This window comes from Arvicanthis niloticus, chromosome 8 (assembly GCF_011762505.2).
Source record: "Arvicanthis niloticus isolate mArvNil1 chromosome 8, mArvNil1.pat.X, whole genome shotgun sequence".
NCBI lineage: Eukaryota > Metazoa > Chordata > Mammalia > Rodentia > Muridae > Arvicanthis > Arvicanthis niloticus.
Genome location: NC_047665.1, coordinates 86,576,934 through 86,590,618, shown reverse-complemented (window position 1 = coordinate 86,590,618; position 13,685 = coordinate 86,576,934). Strand labels below are relative to the sequence as shown.

General features: G+C 46.4%; 1 protein-coding gene across 3 annotated transcripts in view; it reads left to right on the top strand.

Annotated features, from left to right (window-relative positions):
• Window positions 1-13,685, top strand: part of C8H19orf38 (chromosome 8 C19orf38 homolog) — a 38,676-nt gene that overhangs the window by 10,193 nt on the left and 14,798 nt on the right. For all 3 annotated transcript variants that reach the window (XM_034510117.2, XM_034510116.2, XM_076939781.1), the window contains one exon: window positions 13,049-13,136. In XM_034510117.2, coding sequence (XP_034366008.1) covers window positions 13,094-13,136 — 43 coding nt within the window. In that variant the 5' untranslated portion in view covers window positions 13,049-13,093. The remainder of the gene's footprint in view (window positions 1-13,048; window positions 13,137-13,685) is intronic.

The window sequence follows — 13,685 nt, the reverse complement described above, 5'->3', positions numbered from 1 at the left end:
ACTATCCTGGAACTCTAGACCAGGCTGGTCTGAACTCAAGGAAATCTGCCTCTCCCTCCCAAGTACTGGGATTAAAAGTGTGCACCATCAGCGCTCAGCAGTGCCTGAAGTCTTAACTGGAGCAGTAAGACAACAGAAGAGACCAAGTGGACACACATAGGAGAGGAAGAATCGAAGCATCTTTATTTGCAGATACTGTGATTTATACATAAAAGACTCTAAAAGCCCTACCAGGAAACTTCAGCAAAACAGCAGGGTGTGGTGGAGAACTCCTTTTACCCCAGCACTCCAGAGTCAGGCGGGCAGGAAGATCTAGGTGGGTTTGAGGCCGTCCTTTTCTGCAAAGTGAGTGCTGTGGGCCAGGGCTACACAGACAAACCCTATCTCAAAAATCAGGGGAAAAAAACCTTGCTCATTGAGGTTCACTGCTGTTCTACGCTTTCTGTGCCAGAAACAGAGAGAGCCTAGACGTAAGTCAGCAGCTGACTGGACAAGGAACATGTGGTACATTTACACAACGGAATATTACTCAGCAGTTTAAAACAATGAAATCATGAAACTCACAGGTAACTGGATGGAAGCTAAGGTGAAGTAAACTAGACCCAAAAAGATAAGTGTGGTGTGTGTGTGTGTGTGTGTGTGTCTGTGTGTGTGTGTGTGTGTGTGTGTGTGTGTCTGTGTGTGTGTGTGTGTCTGTGTGTGTGCGCGCGCGCGTGCGTGCGTGCGTGTGTGTGTGTGTGCGTGTGCGTGTGCGTGTGTGTGTGTGTGTGTGTGTGTGTGTGTGTGTGTGTGTGTGTGTGTGTGTTAGCTTTTAAGCTTGCTACAACTGTTTAACCATAGAGGTCAGGAAGAGTAGGTAGGAGGAGAGGATTTTCCAAGGAAGGGGAAATGGAAATAAAACACATAGCTTTGGAGAGATGAGGTTAAATGGAGGTGGCGAGGGCGGAGCTGAGGGAGGGGCCAACACACCATTTGAGGCTTCATATGAAAAATTACTGCAGGAGAAACCTCTTAAAATACACACATGTATGAAAGAAATCTAAATGGAATCACCAAATACTGGGAGACAAAGCACCAACCAGATGTCTTGACACAAAGTAAAACCTCCAGTGCCAGAAATCAGTTACATCTGATAGAGTTGTTAGCCAAAGGAGGCCCCGTGTGAACTCCCAAACAACCTTGGCTATTGCCAAGCGATTGGTTGCTCTTCACAAACTGATGGTGAGGCCTGGAAGACCAGGCATATCAAACTGAACATGAGAAGAAACTAAGAAATCATGCCGGTGCCCACCTGCAGCCCTTAGCCCTACTGACTGGTGCCCATGGCGTTGGATGGTACTATGCATGCTACTGGAGGAGACAGGTGAGTGCCAACTCAGCCACAAATCCTTCCATCTAAATGGTGACCTGCCTGCATGAGGCTGCTGCAGTGGTAGCACAGCATTGTGAGAGTAACCAACTACTCTATGATTGGAGTTATAGCCCACCCAGGAGATGGAACACGTGTGTCACTGCTTCGGAGGCCAAGAACTTGAGATCAGCTAGGCCATGGGCCTAAGGGGGAATCAAACACTACGTCCTGCTAACAGCATGTTGCAGAAAAAAGACATCCTTCTCTACCCAGACCACGCAGTGTCTTGTTCAGCCCTCATGAGAAGCTCCTTCTGCAGCAGATGAGAACAGATACGGCAGCCCACAGCTGGACAATGTGCAGAGAATGAGAAACCTTGGAACACTCAGTTTTAAATGGGATGTCTCCATCAAATGCTCCTCCTAGGGCTTAGAGAACTATGCAGGAGAGGAGGCAGAAAGAGTGTAAGGGTCAGAGTGTTGGAGGATGCCAAGGAAGTAACGTTTCCTAGACAAAGCAGGACAGACACACATGAGCTCACAGAGACTGTGGCAGCATGTACCCAGCCTACGCAGGTTCAAGCCAGATGTGTCTTAACACTGAGGAGGAGAAGTTGACACCAGCCTCATCCCTAACTGTGCTGGTTCGAGAATGCTTGGCCCAGGGAGCAGCACTGTTAGGAGTGTGGCCTTGTTGGAGGAAATGTGTCACTGTGGGGCAGGCTTTGGAACAAGATGTAGAACTCTTGGCATCTCCAGCACCATGTCTGCCTGCACACTGCCATGCTTCTTGCCTTGATGATAATGGACTGAACCTCTGAACCTGTAAACCAGCCCAATTAAATGCCCTTTATAAGAGTTGCCTTGGTCATGGTGTCTCTTCACAGCAATGGAAACCCTAAGACACTAACCTAGAAGCTATCTCCAAGTGTCAACGGATCACAAAGGAAAAATTAGTTTTCTCCAATGGAGTCTTACTGAGAACACAAGCGACAAGTGAGTCTAGCGGTACACGGCCAGCACGATGAATTCAGTGGTATTTGAGAGACTCTTTGTTGGCCTCATATTGATTTGTTTGCATATTTTTTCCCTTACTGTTTTTTTGTTTATATATTATGATTTTTGATGTTGTGTTTTATTGGTTTGTATTTCATCTAATTTTTTTCTTTTTTGCATGTCTGTTTTGTTTTTTGCTTGTCTGCCTGTTTGTTTTCTTTTTAAAAAAGACTTATGCATCTGACTGCTCTATCTGCATGAACATCAGATCCCATTACAGATGGGTGTGAGCTGCCTGGCAGCCATTGTGAGGTCAGAGTGTGCACACAGCTGGGTGGCTCACACAGCTCAGTCCCTCTCTTTCATCTGCAGCCACTCAGACATCCCCACACCGTCATGTGGAGACAGTGGAGATACTGCCTATTGGAATAAGCAAAATTAAAACCATTTTTTAAAAAACACTTGACTCATATTTATTATTTGAGCACAGTGAATGTGTATTGATAAAGAATTGAGAAAAACCTTGTGAGTGTGGGAAGGGTCCCAAAGAAACCTTGTTTTCTTTTTCTTTCTTTCTTTTTTTTTCCCAAAACAGGGTTTCTCTGTGTAGCCCTGGCTGTCATGGAACTACTCTGTAGACCAGGCTGGCCTCGAACTCAGAAATCCGCCTGCCTCTGCCTCCCAAGTGCTGGGATTAAAGGCTACCACTGCCCGGGCAAAATCTTGTTTTCTTTTGCTGTGTTTTGACTCATTCTCTCCCTGGGTGTGGCTGTGCTGAAACACACCTATGGGCCAGCAGGATGGATTTTGGGAGTTACCTCTGTCCTTCCACCCGTGGGTCTGGGGATCCACACCAGGTGGTCTGGCCAGTGACTTTATCCCATCAGTCCTCTCACCAGCCTCCCTCCCCTTATTATAAGAGAACCAAGAAAACATGAAAAACCGTACCCATGTGGTTCCTCAGTCTGGCCTCTGTCAGCAGGCATCACGTTCCATGGTCATCTGCACAGAGCAGTACTGAGTTCTCTATCATAGGTTACTGGGACTGTACGCAGACACCACAGCTGTCCTGAAACGGGCTCTTGTAACTGAGGCCTCCTGAACTCCATCCTAGCAAAGAATGGCAGGAACATCCTGCTCCAGCATCCCAAAGGCTGCAGTTACAGATGAAAGAGTCCATGCCTAGTTTCTGGGGTGTTGAAGATGGGACCCAGACCTCATGTCTATGCCACATAGGCTTCTACTTCTGAGATGCAGTGCCCCCCCACCCCCCCACCCCAAATTTCTGGCTGTAGGATAAAAGGCTTGCCTGCAATTCCTGTTTACCAAGGATTGCCTATCTGCTTCTTGCTCCAGAGGGGGGGTGTTGGCTTTGCTTTCCCATTCCCCACTGTGACTCTCCTCTCACCACTCTGTGACTCCCCACTCCACTACCCCCCACTGTGATTCTCCATGTGTGATGGCTATGTTTGGTGGTCAACTTTGACAACATTTGAAATTAATTAAAACCCAAACAGTTGTGAGGGATTTGTTTAATAATAAATCCTTTGAGATGGGAAGATGCACCTTTCATCTGGGCCCCATCCTCTGCAGGCAGCTGGTTTGAAGGACATGGAAGGAGGATGCTTTTGCTCTTTACCTGGTCCTCTCACTAACAGGTCCCTCCCCTCACTGGCATTAGAGCCTACTTCTGCACAATCTCAGCCTGGACTGAAGGCCAGCTGAGACATCCAGCCTGTGAAGTAAATGGACCACTGGATTCTTGGACCTTCCAGGGCAGAGAAGCATCCATTGTTTGACTAGCGGGACCACAGCTTGTAAGCCATCCTAGTAAACTTCCTCTCGTATATGGAGGTTTGCTCTCTTAAAGTTCTGTTCCTCTAGAGAACCCTGATTACCACTGTCCCCTGTCACCACTCGTGTGGAGTCTTCCTCTGTGATTAAGGAGAACTGCTGAGGCCTGGCAGTGTGTGGCCACAAGTCCCTGCATAGCTAGTTTAAGCTGCCACAGACTCTGTCTAAAAACCCAACAAATACAGGAAAGACATTCACTCAGGAGTCATTAGAGAACTAGAGAGGCCATAAAACAGAAACTGAATGTCAGTGAGCTGGTGGTAATGGGAACCTGTGGTTCCCACTAATGGGAAAGGCAACAGACGCTCTGGTAATTCCTCCAAAAGTTACGACAGACTTAACAGAACTTGCCACTTACACTCATAAATAAAACTGAAAGTAGATACTAAAATATCCAGCACTTGGGAGGCAGAGGTAGGCACATCTCTGAATTTGAGGCCAGCCTGGTCTACAGAGCAAGTTCCAGGAGAGCCAGGACTACACAGAGAAACATTGTCTGGAAAACAACCAACCCACCCCAGGTATACAATTCAAATCCATCCGAGTCACAACAATGGCGTCATAGAAGTGAAGGGCAGAATCACCGCCCTGGAGAGGTGGCTCAGTGGCTAAGTACTTACCAGCTTCTCTTACAGAGGTCCTGGAGACTGTTCGCAGCACCCACATGGCAACCACAACTAACTCTAGTCCCCTGGGACCCAAGACCTTCTCCTGAATCCTCAGGCACCACACACAGGAGCTCCACACACATGCATGCAAGCTAAATACTGTCACACATAAAATAATAGCACTCACACATGATCCTTGGGAGACAAAGACAAGCAGATCTCTGAGTTTGAGGCTAGCCTGGTCTGCCTAGTAAAACTCAGTCTAAAAACAGAAAGGGGGAAAAATTAATAAAAAAAGAAAGATGGAACCATAGTGGTGAACGAAGTTGTATTACTTACTTTTCTGTTGTTGTGAAAAAGTATCATAACCAAGGCACCTTATACAGGAAAAGCTAGTGTTCCAGAGGGTTAGAGTCCACTGCACCAGAACAAACTGCAGCAGGAACAGCTGAGAGCAGACACCTAGAAACCCAAGTAGAAAGCAGAGAGAGTGAACTGGGGATGCTGAAAGGCTTTGGAAACGCCATGATGCTTCCTCCAGGACCGCCATGGTAATCCTTCCCAAACAGTTCCACCAGTTTAGGACTACGCATGCAAATATGGGTCTATAGGATCAGTCTCGTTCAAACCACCAAAAGCTGGCAGCCACACCATAATACAGAAATGCACTCAGTCCAACTTCAAAAGTCCCCCAAAATCTATCACAGTCTTCAGACTGCTTAAAGGGGCTGGGCCTCAGCAGTTAAAAGCACTGTATGCTCTTGCAGATGATATCCCAGGCTCCCTTCCAGCACCAGTGCCAGGGAATTGTGATGCTCCAGCTCTCACTACATGCATATGATGCACAGACAGACATGCAGGCAAAACACCTACACACATGAAATAAAGGTAGGGATTTTAAAAAGACTTTAGAAGTTGAAAGTTCAACTCTCTCCTGAGACGACACAATCTCTCAACTCTAATCCCCTATAAGATAAAAAAAAAAAAATCAAATTACATACATCCAAGATATGATGGCACAGGATATGCACTACCATTCCAAAAGGGACAAAAGGAGCATGGTGAGGAAATATGGAACAAACCAACACCTAAAGCCCAGCAAAGAAAACTCCAAATTCTGTAGCCTCATGTGTGATGTCAGAGGCTTCAACGGCCCCACCCTTCCAGCTTTGATACCTCCAACATGTGCCTCTCTCTCGGGCTGGCTCCATACCCTGTATGCAGCTCTCCTTGGCAACACAAAGTTCAAGCCTCGATTTCACAGCTTTAGGAAAGGCCTCTCCGGTGCAGTTTCTTAATGTTTCAAGTGCTGGGATTACAGGCACTCAGTATGATAGAATGGGTAATTTCTTCCTCCTCACACTCCTCCCCCCTTCCTTCCCCTTCTCCTCCTTCCCCTCTTTCCCCCCTCCTCCCCTTCCTCCTCCTCTTTGGCACATTTCAAACTTGGATTGTATTTCTTTTGTTGGTGTTTAAATGTTCTTTATATGTTGCATCCCTTGCAACAAAATGCTTAGCAGAAGCAGCTTAAGGAGGAAGTGTTTGTTGTGGCTCACAGTCCAGGGCGCAGTGTCTCCAGGCAGAGAAGGCATGGTGGCAGGGGCCTGGAGTGAGGGAGAAATTTGGGCACCTCCCGTTTTCTTTGTTATGCAGCGCAGGATCCCAGCCACAGGCTGGTACTGCCCAGTTTACCCAGTCTAAACCCTACCTCACAGGTGTGCCCAGTTCTGGGTAATTCTACATCCTGTCAGTTGATGATGTTCTAGTATTTGCTTTGTTCTGTGTTACAGTACAGGGACAGCTCTTGGGAGCTGGTTCTTTCCTGCCACCTTGTGGTATCCAGGGATCAAACACAGGTCATCAGACTTGCGTGGATTTACTCTATCCACTATGCCAGCTCACTGGCCCAGACTGATTCGCTCTACACGTACATACATGCATGTATGTATGTATGTACATATAATTTTTTGAAACATAGTCTCACTATGTAACCCTGTCTGACCTGGAACTCACTATGTAGACCAGGCTGGCTTCAAACTCACAGAGATCTGCTAGGATTAGAAGCCTGTGCCACCATATTTTTTTTGTTTTTCTTTTTTTGTTTTGTTTTATTTTTCTTTTTATTTTTTAAATTTTTTTATTTTTTATTTTTTGGTTTTTCTTTTTTTTTTTTCTTTTTCTTTTTTTGTTTTGTTTTTGTTTTTTTTCGAGACAGGGTTTCTCTGTGTAGTCCTGGCTGTCCTGGAACTCACTCTGTAGACCAGGCTGGCCTCGAACTCAGAAATCCGCCTGCCTCTGCCTCCCAAGTGCTGGGACTAAAGGAGTGCGCCACCACCATGTTCTTTTTAATAGTTACTTTATTTTTATGTGTATGGACGCTTTGCCCGCATGTATGTCTGTGTAGCACGTGCATGCCTGGTGCCTGTAGAGGTCAGAGGACATTACTTTGTTATTAACAATCCCAACCATTTGATTTTAACCAATGAAGACTCAGGAGCCTGGTGCTGGGGTGAAAACCTGCTTAGCTCAGAGAGGCAGAGAAAGCACTCAGCTGACCTTAGTACTCTACTGACATACCAGAAGGAAAAAGCTTCTTCCCACTCCACCCCACCCCCATTGTCTTAAATACCATCTTGACCTAGGGTTGAGTTTATTTAGCTCTTGGATTAAAGGTGTGTGCTAGGCTGGGGCTGGGCCACACTACAACAGGGTTTTTCCAGTTCACAACTTTGGAGTTCACAGTATGATCAAATATCCTGCAACTTTAGTTCCCTGGATCTGGAGATGTAAGCCATTGTGGGTGCTGGGAATTGAACTCTGGTCTTTCAGAAGAACAGCCAGTGTTTTTAACCACTAAGCCATCTCTCCAGCCTCATGCTGACAGCATTAATTATTATATGCATTATGGTATGGAGAAGGGGCAGAAATAATTAGGAAAGTACGTCAGGCCTCCAGGAATCTCTTAGTATGTTTTGTTTTTCCTGATGGGGTCTGTTGCATAGTCCAGGCTATCTCAGAACTATCCTTTTGCCTCAGCTTCAGAGTGTTGTGTATTAGAGACTGGGATATTTGAGCGATCCAGTCAAACTGACAGCTGAGATTAATCATCACCCCTGGCTTCTGCTTTGTTGTTCTCTGTCTAGCTGCCAAAGCCTGCTGAGACAGTATTTCAACTACTACCCATACCTGCTTCCTTTTCGGGGACTCAGGCCTGGGACAGCAATAGCCTCTGACCCTGCAGTGTGTCACCACCATTTGTTAGCGTCCCTCTACCTGGTCCTCGACACCTCTCACAGTTTTGTGGAGTTGGGAAAGGCATGAATTCAGGAGTGCGCTCATGCCTGTGGAAGACAGGAGACAACCCTGAACCATACACCATGCTTTTGTGAGCCAGGGTCTTGCTGTTCAGGCTCTGCTTCCCCAACCATAGCAGTATGACTGGTCCACGGTCAGATCACAACTGGCAGATCCTAAGTGGGGAAGCAGGGAGGGAACAACCAGGAGTTGGAGAAGGCAAGGAGTCAGTGAGCCAAGGACCGTAACCTCTCCCACCCCCAAGGGGCAAAGGTTAGGGCACAGGGCTATGTGTGTGGGAACACACAGGCTCGGGCACAGGAGCAGGGGAGGAGAGATCCTGTTCCTGCCGGATTTCCGGGGTTTAGACACTCCTTGACCCGACTCTTGCTCCAGGCTTGCTTCTCCAGTCCCAGAGTTCCTCGGCCCCACAGGGTCTCTCATGGGCTTGAGTTTGGGAATAGGCTCGGCTGTCTGAGCAGCAGCCCTAGGGATCTGCCTGGCTCCTCTTCCCTACAGACCTGGGCTTACAAGCACAGAGCTCCACACCCTACTTTGTACACGCCTTATAAATAACCTCATGCACTTGTGATTGCACACTCTCGCGCACACACACACACGCACACGCACACAAAGTGTAAACTTTTTTTTTTTTTCCCCCAAAACAGGGTTTCTCTGTGTAGCCCTGGCTGTCCTAAAACTTGCTCTGTAGACCAGGTTGGCCTGGAACTCAGAGATCTGCCTGCCTCTTCCTCCCAAGTGCTGGGATTAAAGTTGTGTGCCACCACCCCATGGCGAGAATTTTTTTTTTTTTAAAGCAAACTTCAGGTATGGAGTGTCAGGTACACACCATCTCTTTGTTGTTGTTGTTGTTGTTGAATTGTATTTATTGTGGGGTGGAGAAATGGGTCGGTGTCAAGAGCACCTTTTTCTTCTGCAGAGGATCTAGGTGTTGTCCCCAGCACTCTCCCAGTGGCTCCCAGGCCTCTGTAACTCTAGTTCTAGGGGATGGGATACCCTCTTCTGACCTGTGTGAGTACTAGACACATTTATAGTGCACTTCCAAATCACTCAACCACAGGAAATAAATCTAAATATTTGTAAATATTTACTTTTATTTTATGTCTGTGCATTTGTGCACAGGACAACATTAAACGGATGCCAAGGACAAGATGTAGCCTGCTGTTTCTTTTTTGAGACAGGGTCTCATGTAGACCAGACTGGTGTCTAACTCATTATGCCAAGGATGTCCTTGAACTCCTGATCACCTGGACTCCACCCTCAGGTGCTGGGATAATGTGTGCACACCACCATGCTGAATTTATTTATACTGGGGATGGACCCAGAGCTTCATGCATGCTGAGCCAGTGTTCTACCCAGAGATGCCTCTGAAACCACCACCCCCTCCCACTCCCCACCCCACTCCCATTTTGAGACAGGGCCTTGCTATGTAGCCCTGACTGGCCTGGAACTCACAGAGATCTACCTCTGCCTCCCCAGCACCCCTCCAAGGCCTCTGCATCAGTTTCTGCTTCTTGTGCTTGTGCTGCTTGAGTTCCTGTACTGATTTTCTTTGATGATGAACAGTGTTGTAGAAAGTGTAAGAAAATGAAGCTTTTCCACTCCAAGGTGCTTTTGGTCATGGTGCTTTATCACAGCAATGGAAACCTAAAATGGTGTGTATAAAGCTGTCACCATATTATCTTTCCATGTCTATACCATTATAATGGCTTCTATTTATTTCTGGGTACATTTTTGTTCTGTTGCTTTGATTAATTAGTCTTGTTAGGGATTTAATGTTTTTTGTTCCATTTATTTTGCATGTGTGTGTATATGGGCCTATGTTGTATGACACGTATGTGCTCTAATACCCACGTGGAGGTCAGGGAATCAACCTGTGAGACTCATCCTCTCTCTCACTTTTGGCTCCATGGATGTGACTTGGATCACCTGGCTCAGTGGCATGGCAACCACCTTTGCCTACTAAGCCATCACAGCAGCCTATATATATATATATATATATATATATATATATATATATATATATGTGTGTGTGTGTGTGTGTGTGTGTGTGTGTATGTATATATATGTATATATATATATATATATATATATATATATATATATATGTGTGTTTTGCCTGCATGTACATCTATGAACAACATGCATACCTGGTACACTCAGAGGCCAGAATAGGGTATCATATCAGATCTCCTAGAACTGAAGCTACAGATGGTTAGGAGCCACTATGTGGGTGCTGGGAATTGAACCTGAGTCCTCTGGAAGAAAATACAGAACTCTTAACTACTGAGCCATCTCGCCAGCTTTTAATTTCTTTCTTTCTTTCTTTTCTTTTCTTTTCTTTAGGTTTTTCGAGACAGGGTTTCTCTGTGTAGCCCTGGCTGTCCTGGAACTCACTCTGTAGACCAGGCTGGCCTTGAACTCAGAAATCCGCCTGCCTCTGCCTCCCAGGTGCTGGGATTAAAAGCGTGCGCCAGCCACCACTGCCTGGCTTTAATTTCTTTTCATGGTTAACTTTTATTAATTTTTTTCTTTTTTTCTTTTCTTTTTTGTTGGGAGAAGGGGTTAGAGACAGGGTCTCTCTGTGTAGCCCTGGCTGTCCTGGAACTTGTTCTATAGACCAGACTGGCTTCTAACTCAGAGATCCACCTGCCTCTGCCTCCCAAGCACTAAGAATAAAGCCATGTACCATCACTGCCTAACTTGTAAATCTTTTCTAAGCACCAGTTTGGTGTTCTTTTGCCCTTTATTTGTCTTTTGTGTTTTCTAGGATTTTTTTTTAACAGAAACATCAGAGTTCAAGGTCAGCTGGGTGGTAGTAGTGTATGCCTTTATTCCCTGCACTGGGGAGGCAGAGGCAGAAGGATTTCTGAGTTTGAGAACAGCCAGGGCTACACAGAGAAACATTGTTTCAAAAAAAAAAAAAAAACACACACAACTAACAAAAAGGAGTTCAAGGTTATCTTGCCTCTATAATTAGTTCAAAGCCAGCCTGGACTGTATGAGACCCTGTCTCAAATGCAAAAGGCCTAGTTTAATGACTTTTGTGTTTGCTGGCTGCTTGCCTTTTGTTTTTCTTTCTTTTTTAAAAAAAATTAACAAATAAAAAATAATAATAAACAAAACAACAAAAACAAAAAACCAGGGTCTCACTATGTGGCTCTGGCTGTCCTTGAACTCACAGTATAGACTGGGCATCAAACAGGGATCTGCCTGCCTCTGTCTTTGGAGTGCTGGGATGTTGTTTCCTTTTGTTTTGTCTTGTTTTTCTGTGACAGAGTCTCAGCTGGACAGCCAGAGACACACAGAGAAATTCTGTATCAGAGGAAAAATTTAAAAGGCGTGTATGTGTCACTATGTAGCTCATGCTACATTGGACTGAGTCTGGGATGTGCTCCTTGTACTTTTGTTTTGGTTGTGAGCCTACCCTTTAACATCTGAGCCACTGCTCAAGCCAAGATGTACGTCTTTTTGAGGTTTACTTGTTTATGGCTGTTTTGCCTCCATGTACAACTTGTATGTAGAACCCAAGAACTCAGAAGAGGGCACTGGATCTCTGGAGCCAGAGTTATACTGATGGTTATAAGCTGCCATGTAGGTACTGGGAATCAAACCTAGATTCTTTGGAGGAACAGCCAGTGTCCCTAACTACTGTACCACCTCTCTAGCCATTTTTTCTTGATAACTGTGTTATTTACTTTCTGTTGCTCTGATAAAGACAAGGTACAGAAGGGCAGGTTTATTCCTGCTTATGGTTCCAGAGGGAGACTCCATGATGGTGGAGTGAAGGCAGCTCATGTGCTGGCTACAACAGCAGCTGAGGACAAGCTGCCTTGATCCACAGACCAGAAACAAACTGGGAAGGACAGTGGTCTGAACTCTCAGAGTCTGTAGTGTACTTCCTCCAGCAAGGCCATGCCTCTGGAACCTCACAAACAATGTCACCAACTGTCCTGTTCTTTTTTTTGGGGGGGGGAGGATTGGTTTTTTTCCGAGACAGGGTTTCTCTGTGTAGCCCTGGCTATCCTGGAACTCACTCTGTAGACCAGGCTGGCTCTGCCTCCCAAGTGCTGGGATTACAGGTGTGGGCCACCACTGCCGGGCCAACTGTCCTGTTTAAATGCCACAGCCTATAGAGACATTCTCATTTAAAACACTGTAGAGATCAAAGGCTACACTCTGGTGTAGACTTTCAGGCACACTTTACAAGACTGAATGGGAAACTAAACAAAATGTATCATTAACTTCAAAGTGTATGAATTGTATCAGAAATTTGTCCAGCCAAGCTTCTTGCCTTCTTTACCTGCTGTTCCTTCAACTGAGGAAACCTTGAAGCCTTTATCCAAAGCTGCAAACCACTAGGCATGTAGCTACTGAAGGCTAGACCAGCACTCTCCCACAGAGCCATGCCAGCAGCTCCTCACTGGAGGATTCTAGGTGAGCATTCTTAGGCTAGGAGCCAGGCCCTTTGGCTACACGATCGCATTTGCTCTCAGAGTTCCCTGATCTAATTAATATCCATTACTCTCATCCCCTCTCTAGAGCAGCTGAGATATCACAGTAGTCAGATCTTGCCTGAGGACACTCAGGTTGAGTCTTGACCCCTAGATGCCATTAGGTCATTTGGTTTTGCCTGTGTTGGTATGTATTGAGTAGAAACTCCACTCTCAACCTACTGACACTACCAAGGTTCTTGTGGTTGAAGGGAGGAAGCAAACAAACATTTTCCCCCTACAATGTACAAAACTGAAGCCAAAGGGGCTGCAGGGCACTAGTCGGGTGGCTGGTTGTGTATTTGGGGAAGGGGTGGGGACAGGAGAGAGTCTCTTTTGGTACCCAAGCATGTGTGCAACTTCCTGCTACTGAAGAAACAGTCCAAACCAACACACGCTTCTCCTTTCTCCACTGTGGTCTCGGGCTGGCAGGGAGCCCCAGATCCCCGTGGCTTCAGCCAGCTTTCCCGGCCCTACATGGGAGGAGAGATGCCCTGGACCATTCTGCTGTTTGCATCTGGTGAGTCTAAAACTTGCCTTTGGGGGAAGGACCCAGCTACCCTGTGGGGCAGAAAGCACAGTGGGGCTGTCCTTTCCAGTTATTAGATGAGATTGATCACCCCACCCCCCCCAAGATTCAACCTAGAGCCTGGGAAACTGCCTGACTACAGCCTTTTCATTTGAGCTTTCTTGTGCCCTGCGGAGACAAGTTCTGTAGAAACACCATCCTGCCAGCAGTGCCACCCCCCCCCCCCCCGGCCTCCAGGCCTGTGGCACTCAAGAGTCCAGGACTTGGGGAGTTGTGATGTTGTGACATCAGGAGAGGTGAGCTCACAAGCTCTGTGGAGGACCCTGTTCAGGAACTGGGACAAATCACAAGGGTAGAGCTTGGGATGGATTCATATTCTCTCTCTCTCTCTCTCTCTCTCTCTCTCTCTCTCTCTCTCTCTGTGTGTGTGTGTGTGTGTGTGTGTGTGTGTGTGTTGTTTGTTTCTTTAAAGAGGGGGTGGTGGCACTTGCTGTCAAGCCTAATGACCTGGGGTTTCTCCCTGGCATTCACATGGTGGGA